The 20064-nt window shown below is 38.2% G+C and overlaps 1 protein-coding gene across 2 annotated transcripts in view; it reads right to left on the bottom strand.

Annotated features, from left to right (window-relative positions):
• Positions 1-134: 134 nt before the first annotated feature.
• The window catches only part of LOC306887413 (ceramide synthase 2-like), a 32814-nt gene continuing 12884 nt past the window's right edge, over positions 135-20064 (bottom strand). For both annotated transcript variants that reach the window (XM_079445107.1, XM_079445106.1), the window contains exons 2-11: positions 11172-11345; positions 9063-9180; positions 8860-8978; positions 6898-6955; positions 6747-6797; positions 5727-5819; positions 4485-4613; positions 3157-3263; positions 2775-2928; positions 135-2323 (exon numbers count right to left, since the gene is read on the bottom strand). In XM_079445107.1, the coding sequence (XP_079301233.1) occupies positions 2174-2323; positions 2775-2928; positions 3157-3263; positions 4485-4613; positions 5727-5819; positions 6747-6797; positions 6898-6955; positions 8860-8978; positions 9063-9180; positions 11172-11344 (1152 nt within the window). In that variant the 5' untranslated portion in view covers position 11345 and the 3' untranslated portion in view covers positions 135-2173. The remainder of the gene's footprint in view (positions 2324-2774; positions 2929-3156; positions 3264-4484; positions 4614-5726; positions 5820-6746; positions 6798-6897; positions 6956-8859; positions 8979-9062; positions 9181-11171; positions 11346-20064) is intronic.

The following is a 20064-nucleotide window of genomic DNA, read 5'->3' as shown; positions in this document are numbered from 1 at the left end:
CATCGGGGGCACGTTCAGCTCAGTGGATTCATATATTACAGTAAAATAAGGCCTGTGGTAAACACAACTTCAAGAGACTTTAAAAAAATAAAACAATCATGTTTAAAGCAGTATTAATAACAGAGAAATCAAATCAAGTGTGACTTACATTCAGTATTTTATTGTTAACATCCTCCATAATATCATCATATTACAAAACACAGGAAAATACAAAATAAAGATAACACTGTAATCGACCCGACTGCATCTGAAACAAAGAAGAGAAGAGAATGATGGGAAGCTGAAGGACAATGGGAGGATGATGAAATAGGAGCAGGACACAGATGATTGAGATGAAGCAGGTGGGACTGAATCTGTGCGTGAAACTCAGAGAAATGACAAGATCCTAATTCCTCTCGGCAGCTCCAGATGTTTTCAGCAGCAAACCACTCAAACTGCATCAACACAAACTCACATTCCTTCTATCTTTGGCTGGCAGCTTGTGAATATTCAGAAGCGGAGTGAAAATGAACGAGCAACAACTGGCCAATACGTGTTTGTTCAGTGTTAGGAACTTGACATTAAATATGGGTTTAATATCACATTCATAAACTGAGCGGTAGTGGTTTTCTCATCAAAAGAACTGGCAGTGAATTGCATGGTTTACACACTATGTTAGAAAGTTAGTAACATTTGGCCTTATATGTGACCCTGGAGCACAAAAGCAGTCATGAGTAACACAGGTATATTTGTAGCAATAGCCAAAAATACATTGTATGGATCAAAATTATACATTTCTCTTTTATGCCAAAAATCATTAGGATATTAAGATCATGTTCCATGAAGATATTTAGTAAATTTCCTACCGTAAATATATCAAAACTTATGCATTATTAGTAATATGCATTGCAAAAATTCAGTCATTTCTATATGAATTCAATAAGTGAAAGATTTCCTGGCGCAGATTACGCAACAGGTCAATGCAGCGAATGAGCTTGACCATCTGGAACCACAAATCTGTTTGGTTTGAAAGTGACTTCTGTGTGAGCTGTTCTTCAGACAGCAATTCACTTCTTTTGCCATTAACAATGAGTTGCGGCCGCACATTAAGCCCAAACTGGTCCACTTCATATTCAGATGTGTTCAGGATTCAGTCGAAAAATGATGTATTATGGGATGGATGGTTATACTCTGGAAATGCAGTAACTTACAGTTTTTTTAAATTAAAAAGGCATGAAAAAGAGCAAACAATAGCAAAGGAAGGCACTGTTAAAGGCACAAGTCACCTAAATAATTCTGTCATCATTTACTCAGACTTGTATTTTTTATAAGAACAGGTTTAGCATCATATCTGACCTATGCTCTCTATGGAAGTCCACTTCTGCCACAGAATATAGAAATAAAAAAGGTAATTGCAACTTTTAGTTTTTTTCTCACAATTCCAAGTTTACATCTCACAATTTGAACATCTCACCACTGTTTGTTTTTCTTTGTGCGATATAAACTCATAATTGAGAATACCATGGTGGGACCCCCCCACACACACACACACACAAACACACACACACACAATTGCGAGATGTAAACTTGGAGAAAAAAGAAATGAAAGAAATTCTGAGTTTCTGTCTTGGATTTCTATGTTTATATCTCACAATTCTGACAATTTCTCTGAATTGCGAGAAACGGTCTGAATTGCAAAATTATGGATTTAGTTTAATTCCATGGGCTTCCACAGCTGTCTTCTTCCGTACAATGAAAATAGAGGACTTACAGCTCTAGGAAGCACAAACGCAGCATAAAAGCAGTCCATATGAGACTTGTTTCAACAGATCACTGAGGAACAGACTGAAAATCTAGCTTGACCCCCATGGTCACCATTGATTTACACTGTATGGGAAGAGCGACTTTGGACTTTCTGCTATAAATAACTGCAAGAAATTTGGAACAGCATCAGTAAATGATGTTGACTTTTAGGCGATCTGCTCCTGTAAGCATATGTCAGTAGAGGCAGCACTGCTCCCTGTTGGTTTTGGCACGCTGTGCCTGTGTTCGTGTGATGACTGTGTGTTCGTGTGTGTTTGTCTGTAGTGTAGACAGCAATCGATCCTCTGTTCTTCACCCGTCTCTGTTCTGCTTCAGCAGAGGAAGAATCTCTAGGTTTCTGAACGTTTCTCCATCCTGTCCTCTAAAGACGTCACTCTGTTTTTTTAGAGTGGTTGTTGTTATATGTAGCGTGGCCGTTCTGAGCTGGTCCGTTTTTCTTTATCTCTCCATTTTTCATTTGTTCCTCTTCCTCTGACTCGTCCGTCTCATCTCGATCGGACCTCTCGTCTTCTACCGCTGACTGTTGAGGAGAGAGTGATCTTCAAATATATTCACAAAGACATCAAGGGATACTTCCCCCCAAAAATGAAACATCTGTCATGCTTTACGCTGCCTCATGTCGTTCTAAAACCTGTATGACTTTTTATTTTCAAGAGAACAAAAAGTGTGATATTCTGAAAATGATTTTCACAAAGCTCAAACTTAAAAAAAAACACATTAAAGTGATCATGAAAAAAAAATCCCTAAAATGTGTTCACCCTCAGTCCAGCCGAAATGTAGATGAGTTTGTTTCTTCATCAGTTATTATGGATACAGAAACAAACTCATCCTGATCTTGGACGGCCTGAAGGAGAGCACATTTTCAGCAAGTTTTCATTTTTTGGTGAACTATTCCTTCAACTAATAGGATCTTGTAAAGTGTTACAGATAAAAGTAGGTGTAAATGTAAATATGAAATCACGCAGACGTACGTTACTGCTCAAGAAGCGGAAAGCCAAGCGTATGATCAGCGCGGCCCAGAAGATGTGCAGACACAGCAAAACCATCAGCAGCCCGTTAAAGAAGTAATATCCGAAGAACGGAGGGTACAGGGTCACGGGATACACCCAGGTACAATACATGATCCTGAGAGACACAGAAACACATGAAAAACCTGCAAGACATCACACTAATTTGCAGTGTTATACAGTATATTTGTTCTCAACCAAACAATTTAGCATCTGGTTTTACTTGTGCACATCGTATAATCACACTTATATCCATAGAAACACACCAGAACTGTTTCATAATCACATCTTTGATGACAGCATGTGTGTGGAGAGAAACACAGAGAGAGACGGATGGGGTGTGTACCGGAAAGGGAAGATGATGAGGCGTGTGACGATGAAGATCGCAGCAAACAGGATGAAGATGTAGTTGCATGCGTTCTTCCATCTGGCGTAGTTAAACATCTTAGCTGACTGAGAGAGAGAGAGATGATATGAGGAGAGAAACTGATGCGTACAGAAGAGGGAGAGACGGAAATGGGTTTTCACATCATCTGTACTATACGACATGTAAGATTAGGATGTTACTCCTGCTGGATGGATTTCTGAAGTGTGCATTTTAAGTGGACTTTTAGGGCTAATGCTGCTCACATTCCTTGAACATTTACATTTGTAAGAGTATGAACCTAAAACTTTTCAAAGAAATTAGGGACATCAGTTTAGCAAATCTGTAACACTGACATGGACAAATGAGTGGGAGGATGTCTGTCTTACAATTTCTACAGAACATAATCTAGGATGATATAAAAAAAAAAAAAGTATAAAACTATGGCAAAATCAGAAATATTGTGAAATATGTTTACAATTTAAAATAACTGCATTCTATGGTAATATGTGTTAAACTGTAATTTATTTCTGTGATCTGCAGCTGTATTTCCAGCATCATTACTGCAGTCTTCAGTGTCACATGATCTTCAGAAATCATTCTAATATACTGATTTACTGCTCAAGAAACATTTCTGATTATTATCAATGTTGAACACAGTTGTGCTGCACAATATTTTTGTGGAGATCATGATACATTTTATTTTCCACACAGCATTTATTTGAAATAGAAATCTTGTGCAACATTATAAAAGTTTTTACTGTCACTTTTGATAAATCGAATGCATCACTGCTAAATAAAAGTCTTAATTTTTTAAAAAAAAATCTAACTTTTAATCAGTTTTGCCTAATGTGCACATTTTCTACATGCATAAAATACCCAGATGATCTACTACATGTGGCAAAATGTGCTGTGAATACAGTATCCCAGCATGCAATGCACACTTTTACACTGTTCTTTCCATGGAAGTACATACTTTAAGTGCATATGTTAGCATTGGCTTACAATTATACATATTATGTAGTTTCAAGGGGAGAAAATAAATAAATAAATGTGAGAAACACCACCTCAGAAGAACTTGATGAGCACAGCTGTGAGCATTCATACTTTACAGGGTTTTAACCAACGACCAACCAGGTCAAATCTTTAAAAACTAAGATACACAACGTCTAAACTACTCCATTGTGTTGACATTATGAATACCATACTTAGACATCCCATTATACCTCTGTCTAATATTTTGAATGATTTAAACAAGCTGTGTAATTGGTTGAGATGTTGTCAGGTGTTTGTGTGGTTGCTCTTCTCACCTCGAGCAGATAGTCGGCTGAATCATGCATGAACATGATGAGCGTTCCCGCTCTGATGTAATTAACACACCAGGAGAAGCTGATCAGCATGATGGTGGCCACATGATGAACGATCTGCTCATTGAAGTCCTGCAAGAGAGCGTGAGAGACGCTTATATCATTATTACACAGTTATGAGATCTCCATACTACGCCTGTCAGTTTAATGTGATTCATTATGAAGAAAACTAAAGTCAGCTGCATCATGGTAGCTTTTCATTTGTTTATTATGTATCCCTTTCCCATGAGGTCCAGTTATAATGCTACTCAAGATCTCTGACGTAATTTAGCTTTTAATGACCAATAATGGAAATAACAAATAAATAAATCTAAATGTAAGTAATAATAAATACAAATAAATAAATAAGAATAATAAAAAATAAATAAATTACACGGATTGAATATATATATATATACATACACACATATATATAATTTTAAATAATTGCAAATATTACTAAAATAATAATAAATCATTATTGTTCAAATACAATTTATAATTCAGAATGTTATGAATTATTAACTAGTGTAATTTTAGTATCATTGAGTTCTATTAATTAGAATAATTTTGTTGTTTTTCCCATGATTAATAGTTTTTGTTTATATATAGTAAAATGTATATGTAGTTTTACTTAATGTATTTCCTTTTTAGGTTTTGTTACTTTAGTATATCAATTTATTAAGTTAAAAAGAAATAAAAAAATTTAAATAGTTTTAATTTATTTTATTGAATTTCAGTTGCCATTTATATTATATAAGTAATAAAATGTTTATTTATTTTTAGCTACTATAATAAACTATAACAACCCTGTAATTAACTAACTAAATATAACTTCAAAACTGTGAATATTTCAGCTGGAAACACTTCACACACATTTTTAAAATTCAACAATCAATTATCACCTTCCAAAGTTAAATTTTCCCCTCTTTTTTAATTACCACCTGCTGTATATTATTTTCACTTTATATTGTTGCTTCCACGAATTCAGTGGTTCAGATTAATGTGTTTAAATCTCTTCTCTGTGCAGAAGAATCAAACATGTTTTCAGCTATCATTAACCTAGCACATGGAAAAAATCAAAACACTGGTCATCAAGGCCACTGCAGTGATTCCCAACATTAGCTGCGCTGCTCAAAACATAACGTTTGATGCATTCACTGAGATGCAAAGATGAGGTTTGCAGTGTGATGATGGCAGACTCACTTTGCGTTTGACATCAGATGCCACGCTGAAGAGCAGAGAGGTGTAGAAACCCAGCTCCAGCATGTAGTACCAGTACTGAGACGGCAGGAGTGTCTGAGAGAGAGAATCATCAGCTCTATAAATAATGTAGCATAAACCAGCCAGATCTGATTAGTTATTTATAGACTTCATTGTTATTACTTGACTGCAAATTCAGTTCGATGCAGATCAAATCACTCGAGTAGAAGAGGGCGATATGACTACGGTGTCATATAATTATGTTCTTTTGTAGGAAATTCAACTCATAAATGTTCTACATATTACATAACCATGTGTTTATGATTTATTTTAAATAATCAGGTCAGCTAAATACTTGCATATGGATTATTACGGGATTTAAATTCTACAAAAGAAAGGTACTGTCTGATTTTACTATTTTATTTGCCTTGAGAAAAAGAAGTGCGCTTAACTGCATTAAATGTGCACTTTTATATTTCCTTTTCAGTATACTTTCATGCTTCTTAACACACTTTTAAAAAGTGCACTTTACAATAATGTCAATACTTTAAAGTACATGTTATATCATTGTGTTTTAATAATTCTGTTTTGCTTTAAAGAACACATTTCTATGCGCTGACTAACATACTTAAGCACACGTAATGCACTTGATTATCATTTTAACTATAGTGTTTATATTTTACAGTTCAAATATTTGAAGTGTACTAAATTGCAACTTCATTATTACAAATGTGTAATTATTACGAATATATTTAAATACATGACATACAAGTTTCAATAGAAATGTCATAAAGTATATTTTAATGCTTGTCAGTACAATAGACAATAGAAATTACATTTAAAAATAATCTATATGACATCAATGCAATATGAAATGCTTAGTTCTTATGTACTAAATTAGCAGTTTGTGCTCCAAGTGCGTTTCAAATCATTTAATACAGAATTTGCTGGAGATGACAGGGAGCCCTTTAGAAACAGAGCAGCTCGACAGCATGCCATGTTTTTACAGGAGACTGAACTCACCAGAGTGGGGAAGCCTTTCCACATCTCCTCCAGATCATACAACCAGGGTTTCTGCAGAAACAGACCGACACGACGGATTGTTTTATGCAACATACCAGCACAGAAAATAAAAGGAAAGGGTTCAAACAGACTGAAACTGCAAATGACTTACATCTATTAGTGCAACAAGACCACCGATGAAGGCGAGAAGATAAAAGGCGAATCTCCAGCTGCAAAAGAGCAAAAGGGTCACGTTTGTCCAGTTAAAACATGCTGTTAGATGCCGTAACTAAACCGTTATGAGAGGAAAACCATCTTCCTTCCATTGACGGTCTTCAAAAGAAGTGTATATACTGTATTTTTCCAAGCAACAAACAAACACAAATATTTCACTGTATTTGTGATGCACCAAATTTCACAACAGAACATACTCAGCTGAATTCATTTTCAGTTTTGGATCTATCTAAAATCATTGACCGAAATACTGGCGTTTAATTAGCATTTCTCGGATGGAGCATTTTGACTGTCGGTGTCATGCAAATTTATTTTTAGTGCTTTGTTATTTTTTTATGTGAACTAAGTTTGATCTTTCAAATTCTGTCAAATAGAAACAACAATTTGCTGCTGTTTAATGTGTTGTGACACATAGTGTGTTGTGATTAACCGATCATCGCTTGCTCGTTACTACTAGTTATAGCATGAAATAAACATGAATGAACATCAGAAGGTGTTGAAAGAAACAGAACAAATTACTGAAATGAGTCATGTCTCATGTAATCAATCAATGAGTGTTAAAGACATCAGTAAAAAACTTTTATTAGGGGAAGTCGTGGCCTAATGGTTAGAGAGTTGGACTCGTAATCCAAAGGTTGCGGGTTCGAGTCTCGGGCCGGCAGGAATTGTAGGTGGGGGGAGTGAATGTCCAGCGCTCTCTCCACCCTCAATACCACGACTGAGGTGCCCTTGAGCAAGGCACCGAACCCCCAACTGCTCCCCGGGCGCCGCAGCATAAATGGCTGCCCACTGCTCCGGGTGTGTGTTCACGGTGTGTGTGTGTTCACTGCTGTGTGTGTGCACTTTGGATGGGTTAAATGCAGAGCACAAATTCTGAGTATGGGTCACCATACTTGGCTGAATGTCACTTCACTTTCACTTTCACTTTCACTTTCACTTAAAACAGCTCATAAACAATAATGTCACGTAACGCCCTATAAAGTGTCCATAAACTCATTAGTCAGCCAGAAAAAGAACTCTAGAGAGATAAATATATGCACTGTATTAAATATTAATTATATTTTTTACTTTATTTGTTGTCTTCATTATTTAACCATTATTAAACCATTTTTTTTTACGACGACCATATAAATGTTTATATTTCATGAATTAGAATCAAACATAATTATATAATTAAAAGTTGATATAAAAACAGCCTTATATGCAATTTAAATGTTTATATAAAAATCTGTTTTTTTTTTTTTAAATCTGAGTGTTGATTATTAAATCAATTTGATGAATTAATTGATTATTAAATAAACTTTATTTTCATTTTTGGCTAAATGCAAACTTTAATTTTCAGTTTCTGTGATTTGTTAAAAAAAATATTTCTAATGTAATTAATTACCAATTACATTAGATGTTTCACCATTACCTGATTATCTTAAAAGTGTGAAATGGTCTTATATATTCTGTCCCTTGCAAATGTTTTGAGAGCAGCCAATCAGTGATGTTTTTCTGGGTCTTTCTGAGAGCTTCCTTGGTTTCTGTGCTTGAACTAAATGCACTGTTTCTTGCAATAGATCTGTGCATTAGGCTTTAAGACCTGAGGTGGAAAAAGGAGCAATGCTGTTGTCATTATTGGACCAAGATTGAGAAAATCTGCATGTGAACAAGTCTTTAAAACTTTTACTAAGCATATAAATAATTTAGTAAATGCCAAACACGCTTCAGAGGATCAGACTCGCCTTTCATGCAGAACCGACTTCAGCTTTTGCACTTAAGAGGAACCGCTTTCATAAAGCATCATTTAATCTCATACATCAGCAGCTAAAGCTCATCTCACTGGAAACGGTCGATGGTAACAGGACTATAAAGAGTGCTTGAGAATAATGTATCTGTGGTGTGGTTTTTTTTTCACCTGGCCTCACGAAACTTCTTGAGAAGGTTGGGTCTGTCTTGATTCCTGCGCCGTCTGAACCAGCGCTGGACCTGTCGCTCTGTCCATCCCGTCTCCTGGCACAGTTTCTCTACTGAACTCTGGAGAGCAAAAACACCATAAGAGCTGATGCGCTAGTGTGGCCCAATGTGCTATTCATGTTTAAAAGAGCAGTTAGCAGTCACCTGTGTGGGGTTTTTACTTGTGTTGCAATAGTAGGACTCCAGTGTGGGGTTGTGTGTAACTCGCCGTCTGACGGTTTCCTTCAAGCCCAGCAGAGAGGCTAAAGGTGTCGCAACATATCTGTACATACAGGCAGACGTTTTGAAGAAAGATAGTAATAGTTATTGAGCAAGGATGCATTAAATGATCAAAAGCGGAAGTAAAGAAATTCATAATGTTACAAAAGATAAATGCTGTTCTTTTAACTTTCTATTCTTCTGTGAATCCTGAAAAATAAAATGTATCATAGTTTCCAGAAAAATATCGGGCGGCACAACTGTTTTCAACATTGATAATAATGATTGATAGCAGTAAATCAGTATATTATAATGATTTCTGAAGATCATGTGACACTGAAGACTGGAGTAATGATGCTGGAAATACAGCTTTGATCACAGAAATACATTATATTTTAAAGGTGCCATAGAATGCATTGATACAGTATTTTAAATTGTTCTCTGATATCTACATAGAAGGTATGTGGCTTAGGTAAGGGCAAAAATTAACCCGTTTTACATGTGCATTTACAACCCTAGGATTTCTCCCTAGAATGAAACGGTCTGTTATTGGCTTATCTGGAAGGGTCATGAATAATAATGAGCTCTGCTCTGATTGGCTGTTTCACAGTACTGCTCATTTCAGTAGCTCACACAGCAGCAAGGAAACACAGGGAAAATATATATTTCAATACTTTCTCGCGCAGTTATATCGTTGATCATTGGGTAATTATACTGTATATAAAATGCGGGCATCAGGGAGCCGCTATTAATATGCTGGGCATTGAAACTGCTTTCAAACGCACGATCGCTTTTTAGTTTTAGTTTAGAATCGCAATCACAAGTACTCTGTTTATACTATGGAGAGGCAGTACTTAGTACTTACCACACATTTTACAAGATCAGATGCTTGTCAGTGGTGCTCAGGATCTGTAAATCATTCTCCATCATCCTCAGTCATCTCTCCTTACTCTGTTTATGTGGTAAGTGAAATCTTATGTACTGTAATGTAACAGGCTACCTCTAGCAAGGAGCTAACCGTGTCTCTTTAGTGGCTCGAGTTACTTTCAGTGCCTTTCTGAATACAGACACCAACCCATCCTGCACTACACATCCCCTGCACAGCCTGGAACATAACATTTATTTCCATGATTGCTGTTGTCCTCGCTTGTTTCTTCACAATACCTGCAGAACTTCTGATGGTTCGGCTGGCCTCGAACATGGGCGGGTTTATGCAAATGTTGGGGGCGTAACTATTAGTGATCCCACCTGTAACATCACAGCCGCAGTTATGTTCTGATTCGACTGTTTTTCAGTGGACTTTTGCATTCACGAGATTTACATAAGGAGGAGGAAACTATGGTGTTTGAGGCTCACGGTATATCATTTCCATGAACAGAACTCTTATTATTCAACTATGCCCAGGTAAAGACAGTTTTCCATTCTATTGCACCTTTAACATATATTCACATAGAAAACAGCCATTTTAAATTGTAATAATATTTCACATTTTTACTGTTTTACTGTATTTTTGATTAAATAAATGCAGCTTTGCTGAGCAGAAGAAACTTCATACATTATATGTCTTACATTATAAACACTTTTTTAGACTATGCATTTTAAATGACGTTGAATGATATGTTGAAATGGACTGTTCAGTTTGATTAATGATTAGTGGCTTGAGACTGTTCCAAATATGTCTCGCAATCTAGTCAGGCAGTTTATTATAGTTCTGACCAGAGTATTTTAGTGCACTGATCCTAATTCTGCCTCTTGCTCCTTAATTCTGATACTCACAGTAATTAAACATTCACAGGATGAATGAGGAAGCAAGAGATGATGTGAAGAGACAGCTTAAAATGAGAGACGGAGAGAGGGATGTGAGCGTAAGGGAGTGACGCAGGAAGAGAAGACATTCAAATTTTGAAAAGCGAGAGACAAAAAGCCTGTCGACACGTATAAATAGAACTAAAGATCTATTTATAAACAGGTCAGACAGGGAGAGGGAGAGAAACGCTCTGCATGGAGGGCATACAGTAAAACACAGAGGAAGAGGAAGATAGAGCTTTGACGCACCTCTCAAAGACCTGTCGAATAACTAGAAACAGGGCGGCGATCGGCAGTGCCACCCACAAATCCCGTGCCTTCGCATAGACCCGGCCATCACGGTCCTCCAGATCAGCCCATCCCAAACCCTCGGGGAACCACAGACGCTCCTGCCAGAAGACTTCACTCACCCACTCCAGCATACTGCAGAACAGTGTAAGAAAAAAGGATGAGGACGTTGAAGATCTTGATGAAGATGTTTACTGCAGCACAGCAGTGACAAAATACACATAGTACCTTGGGTTCAACAGAGTCGGAATCTATCTATCTATCTATCTATCTATCTATCTATCTATCTATCTATCTATCTATCTATCTATCTATCTATCCCATATAACTACCTATCCATCCATTCAGAAAGAAAGATTTCTGAGATAAAAGTCATCTGGCAGTTTTGAGGGGAAAAGTTAGAATTGTGAGATAAAAGGTTGCAATTACCTTTTTTTATATATATATATATTGTATTGCAAGGTGGAACCAAGCTTGCATAAGGATGCTTATTTTCCCAATTGTAAAGAGTCCTGCACCCTCACATCTCTTTAACCTTCCACCTGTTTTATTTAGTTTGTCTTCAGCAGGTGAAAATGGTGCATCCTGTCACTTACTACAGCAGCAGCACACGCTCCTCAACAACACACACGGCTTGAGGAATCATGCAAACGCTGTAGGATGATCCAAACACTGAATGCTGTTTGTTCTAAAACCTCTAATCCATTCCTCAGTATGAGTGAAAATAACAGTGCTGCCTTAGCAAACACAACTGTGTCATAACATCTGATATGGGTACATGCACTATATATGTGACATCACTCGATCTGATACAGCATCTCTGAAGCTTGCAGATGTAAAACTTTGTTCCAGTGATGTTGTGCTCACAGATGGTTTTGGCTCCTAGACACCCTCTTTACTTTCGACTTCAAGTGGGTGGAGTGACTGGTTACATTACAACCTCAAGACAGACCACAGTTGATCTAGATAAGCTGTTGAGTTTGAGTTGTTTTTCATTTTGAAGAGGAAGAACGTACATGCTGTTTAACATTACAGGGCATCTGAAATCAGACTGAGGCAGATGTGATGTGTGTATGTGATCTGCACAGTATAGCTGAGGTTTGGGAGATGTGGTGACTCTATAGTGGTCTCCTAATTATTACTGCCGCTTGCCAAGCCTTGCATTAATATTGCTTTGCGTTATTATTACATGCAATTGTTTTTTTTTTTGAGTGTGAAACCCTGACAAAAAGAAGTGACCTAAGAGGTAAAACACTGTACAACCACTTTTCTTTTTACAAAAGATGCATTTTTGTAATCAATTGTACTAATCAGATTCAAACAAGTGAATGTTGAATTTCTGCCACCGCTTCAGGTTTCACTATAAGCATGTAGCTTATTTTACATTTAAAAGCCACCCGCCCTTTTAAATGAACATGATGCTTATGGCTATTCCTTATATTAAGGCTTAAGAATTTTTCCAAAGCTCAGTAGTTTAAAGTTCATTGTGTGCGTAATCTTGCAGACATAAATGATTCCTCAAATCATACAGCTAGTCTGAGCTTTAGATTAGATTAGATTAGATTCAACTTTATTGTCATTTATGCAGAGTACAAGTACAGAGCTAATGAAATGCAGTTAGCATCTAACCAGAAGTACAAGAATATAGTGTTTTATATACATATAAGTGCAGAGTAAATGAAGATATGATTTACAGAATGTACAGTGGAATTGCTATATACAGTATTGTACAGTATTGAGCAGAGTATATACAGAATATAAATAGGAATGCAATGTAGGGATTGTATGTACATTATGAACAGAGCAATGTAGGATTATATACATTATGAACAGCAGAAACGTGAGAACAGTGGTAATAAATAAATACAGCTGGATGAGTGTGCAAAATATTGATAGGACAATGTATTCTATGCAAAATAGCAGTAGTGCAATATTTTATAGAAATATTTTACTGTGCTTTGTGTAGTAACAACTTTATACAGTTTATAGTGTGATAACTTGTACAGTCTGTGCAAAATAAGAGTAGTGCAAATGCATGTGTGTAAAGTACTGTGACCAGTGCAGTAATAAGCAGGTGCAGGTTAGATTGGTGGTGTGGCGTTCAGAAGTGTCACAGCCTCGGGGAAGAAGCTCTTCCTGAGCCTACTAGTGCGAGAGCGTAGGCACCTGTAACGCCTGCCGGATGGAAGGAGGGTGAAAAGTCCATGGTTAGGGTGAGAGGCATCCTTGATGATGTTTCTTGCCCTGCCCAGACAGCGCTTATAATAAATGTTCTCAATGGAAGTTAACTGGGTGCCGGTGATCCGTTGAGCAGTTTTCACCACCCGCTGGAGTGCTTTGCGGTCAGATGCGGAGCAATTGCTGTACCATACTGAGATGCAGTTCGTGAGTATGCTCTCAATGGTACAGCGGTAGAATTCCACAAGGATCCTGGGATTCAGGTGAACTTTCTTAAGGCTCCTTAAGAAGTAAAGGCGCTGCTGTGCCTTTTTGACCAGAGTAGAGGTGTTATGGGACCAGGTGAGGTCATCAGAGATGTGGATGCCAAGGAACTTGAAACTCGACACACGCTCCACTTCAGCTCCGTTGATGTAGATGGGTGTGTGTGCATGACTCCTAGTCCGCCTGAAGTCCACAATGATCTCCTTTGTCTTCTGGGTGTTTAGCTGTAGATTGTTGGTGGCACACCACACAGCCAGGTGCTGCACCTCATCCCTGTAGGCTGATTCATCGTCATCCTTGATCAGACCTACCACCGTGGTGTCATCTGCAAATTTAATTATGGTGTTGGAGCCATAAACAGGAACACAGTCATGGGTGAAGAGGGAGTACAGGAGAGGGCTCAGTACGCAGCCCTGTGGCACGCCGGTGTTCAGGGTGATGATGGAGGAGGAGAGGTTATCTAACTTGACGGAATGAGGTCTGTTAGTCAGAAAATCTAGAATCCAATTGCAGATGGGTGTGCTGATTCCAAGCTGGCTGAGCTTGGAGATCAGCTTGGAGGGGATTACTGTATTAAATGCAGAACTGAAGTCTATGAACAGCATTCTCACATGTGTGTTTTGACTGTCCAGGTGGGTGAGGGCAGAGTGAAGTGCTGTTGAGATGGCGTCCTCTGTTGACCTATTGTGGCGATAGGCAAATTGGAATGGGTCCAGTGTAGCAGGGAGACAGGATTTTAAGTGGGATGCAACCAGTTTCTCAAAACACTTGGCAATGATGGGGGTGAGTGCAACAGGACGGAAGTCGTTAGGGGCCGAGGCAGTGGAATGTTTCGGTACTGGTACGATGGTGGAGGTTTTGAAGATAGTGGGGACAGTTGTTTGGGCCAGGGACAGATTGAAAATGTCCGTGAAGACCTCAGCTAGCTGCTCCGCACAGGCTTTAAGCACACGACCAGGTATTCCGTCAGGGCCAGCTGCCTTCCGTGCATTCACCTTGCACAGAGTGGAGTAAACATCTGATGTGGAGAGAGTGAGAGGCAGTTCACTGGGTTGATGCTCAGCTTTGAGTGAGATCTCCTTATTATTTTGATCAAAACGAGCATAAAAGTGATTGAGCTCGTCTGGGAGGGAGGCAGAGCTGGAGGGGGGCACAGAGTTAGGTGGTTTGTAATCTGTGATAGATTGTATGCCTTGCCACATACGTCGGGGGTCTGAAGAATTGAAGTGTTCTTCAATCTTCTGTTTGTGTGTGAGTTTGGCCTGGCGGATACCCTTCCTCAGGTTGGCTCTGGCTGAGCTGTAAGCCTCCTGGTCTCCAGACCTGAAGGCTGCATCTCTTGCTTTGAGCAGGAGGCGAACCTCTCTGTTCATCCAGGGCTTCTGATTGGGGAAAATTTTTATTTTTTTGTGTGTGGTCACTCTGCTCACACAGCTGTTGATGTGCTCCATGACAGAGTTGGTATAAGTGTCAATGTTAATCTGAGAGTTTGTGGTGGCCTGGACAGCAAACTCACTCCAGTCTGTGTGCTGGAATTTATGTTGAAGAGTGGAGTCAGCACCTTCCAGCCAGATTTTAACAGTCCTTGTTGTAGGTTTCACACGTTTGATGACTGGGGTATACTTGGGGAGCAGGAACAAAGAGAGGTGATCAGACTGACCCAGGTGGGGGAGGGGTGTGACTTTGTAGGCATCACTCACATTAGTGTAAACGTGGTCCAATGTTTTATGTCCCCTTGTAGTGCAGGAGACATTTTGATGAAATTTAGGGAGAACAGATCTAAAAGTGCAGTGATTGAAGTCCCCAGCAACGATAAAGGCTCCATCCGGGTGCAGGGTTTGTAATTTGCTAATAGCAGCACAAAGTTCTTTCATAGCCACGTTAGCATTAGCGTCCGGAGGTACATAAACTGCAGCAGCAACAATGCAAGTGAACTCACGTGGTAGATAGAAAGGCCTGCACTTGATAATCAGGAACTCCAGCTCAGCAGAGCAGTAGGTATCAACAATGACAGAGTCTTTGCACCATGATTTATTTACATAAATGCATACTCCGCCACCCTTGTTTTTACCAGAGGTTGCTGCTACTCTGTCAGCCCTGAAGAGAGAGCGTCCATCCAAATGCACCACGCTGTTTGGAACATCGTTGCAGAGCCATGTTTCAGTGAAGAACATAACATTACAGTCCATAAGCCATTTCTGTGTGAGGGTCCAGATCTTTAGTTCGTCCATCTTGTTCAACAGAGACCGTACATTGGCAAGGAAGATGCTGGGCAGAGCTGGTCGATGTGGGTTTAGCCTTAGCTTAGCACGCAGCCCTCCACGCTTTCCCCGTCTTTGTTTACGGTCTCGACGCCGACGCCGAGCACTTCCGGTCGGTACGAGTGATCCGCTTGTCCGCGGTGATCTCAGTAGCTCCGGCGGGAGTTCGCTGAAGTCGAAAGGATGATCTAAAACTATGTTGGAACACTGTTTGTTGATGTCCAAAAGTGACTGTTTACTATTATAACATCTGTTTAACATCATAACACAGTCTAATTTAGGGCTGAAACTACACGGTGACCTTACATTTAACATTTTAGGTAAAAATACTCTATGACATCTTATGGCAATCACATTCCTCAGAAGAGCTAGTTTCTTCCTGACTGTTTTTCTGATACACTGATGAAAGTCTCTCAGTCATGTCTTATGCTTGATCTCACTCATTAAAGACATGCACTTTGGCCATCTGATGCATATTGCGCAAAACAACGGAATGCATCAGGACAGGTCTAATCTGATTGACTGTCTTCTCTGATTCGGGGCGCACATGTTTAAACAGACCACCTGGAAACACAATTGTGTTTAGAAAGCATCAGACTTCTACAGTGAGCCCTGCTGGATTTGCCAATGTTTGCATTAAAGCTTTGCATTTTTGTTGCAGCATGCAGCAGCAAGCAATACTGTATGTTTCACTTTGTGTTTATTACTTGTGCATGAACATAAATTCTGATTACAAAGTCAACAAACATTTTTAAAGTCGGCATGAAATTAAATCCAACATATATTTTTAATAAATGCATATAGCTCCAACTTTATATTAGGTTTTTCTAAATTCTATGTACTTAATAATAAAATAATGAATTGTTAGGTGCACTATACCTATTGTTCATATTAAATTGCAAACACTTCTGCTGCTATTGAGGTGGGAGACGGGTAAAGACGGGACAGGTTTGGTGGTCTGGTTAGCTTTAAGGGTCAACAGTGTAATTATAGATGTAACTATAGGAATTAATTACAGATGTATACAGGATGGTATTTTCAAATATAAGTACAGTGTAAAAATATACAGTACACAAGACGTGCATTGTATCAAAAGATTAATTTAAATGTAAATAGTAGTTAAGAACACTTGATATAAAGTGGGTCTGGTCTTACTGGTATAATTTTTTTTTTGGATCTCAATGTTTAATCAAGGCTTCACTTTGGTGACGTATACAGGACTCTCCGATCATAATTATGGAAAAGTACATTTCATTATTTTTTTACCAAAATCTTTTGTCATGCTTTATTAAAGGATTAGTTCACTTTCAAATGAAACTTTCCTGATAATTTACTCACCATGTCATCCAGGATGTTTATGTATTTCTTTCTTCAGTCGAGAAGAAATTAAGGTTTTTGATGAAAACATTCCAGGATTTTTCTCCATATAGTGAACTTCAATGGACTCCAAACGGTTGAAGGTCAAAAGGACAGTTTCAGTGCAGCTTCAAAGGGCTATAAACGATACCAGACGATGAAGCGTGACCTTTTCAACATAATTACGTCATGGCCAAGCATTTGTGTTTATAAAGCATATACATTTATATTTATTTTTTTAAATGACTGATTGTTTTGCTAGATAAGACCCTTATTCATCGTCTGGTATCGTTTATAGCCCTTTGAAGCTGCACTGAAACTGTCCTTTTGACCTTCAACCGTTTGGAGTCCATTGAAGTTCACTATATGGAGAAAAATCCTGGAATGTTTTCATCAAAAACCTTAATTTCTTCTCGACTGAAGAAAGAAATACATAAACATCTTGGATGATATGGTGAGTAAATTATCAGGAAAGTTTCATTTGAAAGTGAAACACATGTAAAACACATGTAAAGTACTTTTAAAGTGCTAGGTGTTTGGTAGACTACAACCTTACATAAATTCATTCATTTATTTCGTTTTTCTTCTCTCTTGTTTTGCATTTTTTTCTTCCGTTTCAAAACTGGACTATAACGCTTTGCAACCTGGATTACTTTGAGGAATACATCGACACACATTACAACAGACACAGCACCATGAACAAGAACAAACCAGACGACAGCAGAAAAAGTAAAGGCAATCTCACTCCAAAAGACCCCGTTCAGATTCACTATCCAGCACAGGTACAACACCATCCACATCACCTAAAGCGCCATGCTGCACAGAGGTAAGCGTCATTATACTCTCCATTGAAAACAAACTTTCCGGACCGGATGCAAGGATCGAGCTAATAGAAGTAATACACGAGGACATTCAAGAACTACGGCACAGCTTAGAATTCAGTCAAGAACAGATAGACACTCTCACCAAAGAAAATCATTTTTTAAAGGACTCCGTTCACTCTCTTACCGCTCAACTCACCTCCGTTGTCACACAAAACAAGAGAGCATTCTGGACTTACAATCACGAAGCATGAGGGACAATCTAGTCTTCACAGGCATTCAGGAACAAACCCCAGACGACCCCGAGAAATCAGTTAAGGACTTCATGATAAAACAGCTCAAATTACCATCTGAAACTGTACAGGATATCACTTTCCACCGTGTGCATCGGATCAGATCCCAAAACAACAGCAATCCACGTCCAATCATCGCAAAATTCAAACATTATAAACAAGAAGAACTGCTTCAGAGGCAAGGCAGACAACTCAAAGCACAAACTACAGACTCAACCATCAATATCCAAAGGACATTCTCGAGCGTTGAAAACATCTCTTCCCAATCCCAAAAAAATGAGGAATGAAGGAAAAAAGGCAACTATCTCTGTGGACAAACTTTACATAAATGGACAGTTATACCGTGATAAAGATATTACCCCCTGGCTCTTCTGAACTCTTCACTCTCAATTCTGAATAAGTAACTGTTCATGAATTTAAAAATAGATCAGCTTTACCTTGCTCCTCAGTTCCTCTCTCTCTCTCTTTACCACATTTTAAGTCATGAAATTAGCTCTCATGTTGCACCTTGGTCTCGCCCCCCCCTCAACATAATATCATTGTTTCACACTGTGTCAGTATCTAATGTTCCTTGTATTGCTGCTGTTGTTGTTTTGCTTCATACACTCATTTGTGTTTCTTCAGTTTTGTTCGTCTGCCAACAACATTAACATGTTATGTACATACAGTCATGACTCCACAAATATATACACTCACACCTATACATGCAGGCACTCATACATTCATACAGTAATATTCATTTCCTCTCCATAACATGTCTTCTATCAGTTTTCTAACCTGGGATGTTGGTGGAATTGGTTTTCATGCAAAGAAGGTCAAAGTCTTGAACCATTTAAATAAACTACAAGCACACATATTCCTTTTGCAAGAAACGCATCTATCAGACGCAGATCAAGATCAAATTAAATCATCAAAGTACAGTCATTTATTCTCAGCTCAATATAATTCAAAACAAAGAGGAGTTTGCATTTTAATAAGTAAAAAAAATCTCATTTATTCATAATACCCTCTGTTATAGACCCCGAGGGACGTTTTATTATTATAAACATTTCTATCGATAATAGTCCGGTTACAATTGGTAATCTATACGGCCCAAACACAGACGACCCATCTTTCTTTCAAAACTTTTCCTCTATTTCAAATCTTTCTAATTGTCCAGTCATAATAGCAGGTGATTTTAATACAGTTCTCAACCCAGCAATAGATAGATCTAGTTTAAGAAATAAACGCATTTGGCAATCTGCAGAAACCATAAAACAGTTCATGAGTGAGTTTGGTCTTGGCGATGGCTGGCGAAACGCTAAAGAATACTCGTTTTTCTCACCAGTCCATCACTCATATTCCCGCATTGATTTCTTTCTCACCAGTGATTCTATCATATCAAACATTTCCGAATCAAAGATTCATCCAATTGTCATTAGCGACCATGCTCCAGTAACATTGGAATGGAATAGAAGTGAACCTCATAAACCTGCTACCAGATCTACCACCTCACCGGAAGAAATTAACCAAATTTTTCACAATTTCTATAGCAAATTATACTCATCAGAAAAAGACCCAAATCAAAATGACATCAACTCATTTCTTAACAGTATCAATCTGCCACAACTGAATGAACACCAAAGAAATATCCTAGAATCAGTCATCTTCTTACAGCACTGCAACACATGCCTAATAATAA

This window comes from Barbus barbus (assembly GCF_936440315.1).
Source record: "Barbus barbus genome assembly, chromosome: 21".
Classification (NCBI taxonomy): domain Eukaryota; kingdom Metazoa; phylum Chordata; class Actinopteri; order Cypriniformes; family Cyprinidae; genus Barbus; species Barbus barbus.
The sequence above is the reverse complement of the archived record's forward strand: the minus strand, read 5'-3'. Positions and strand labels throughout refer to the sequence as shown.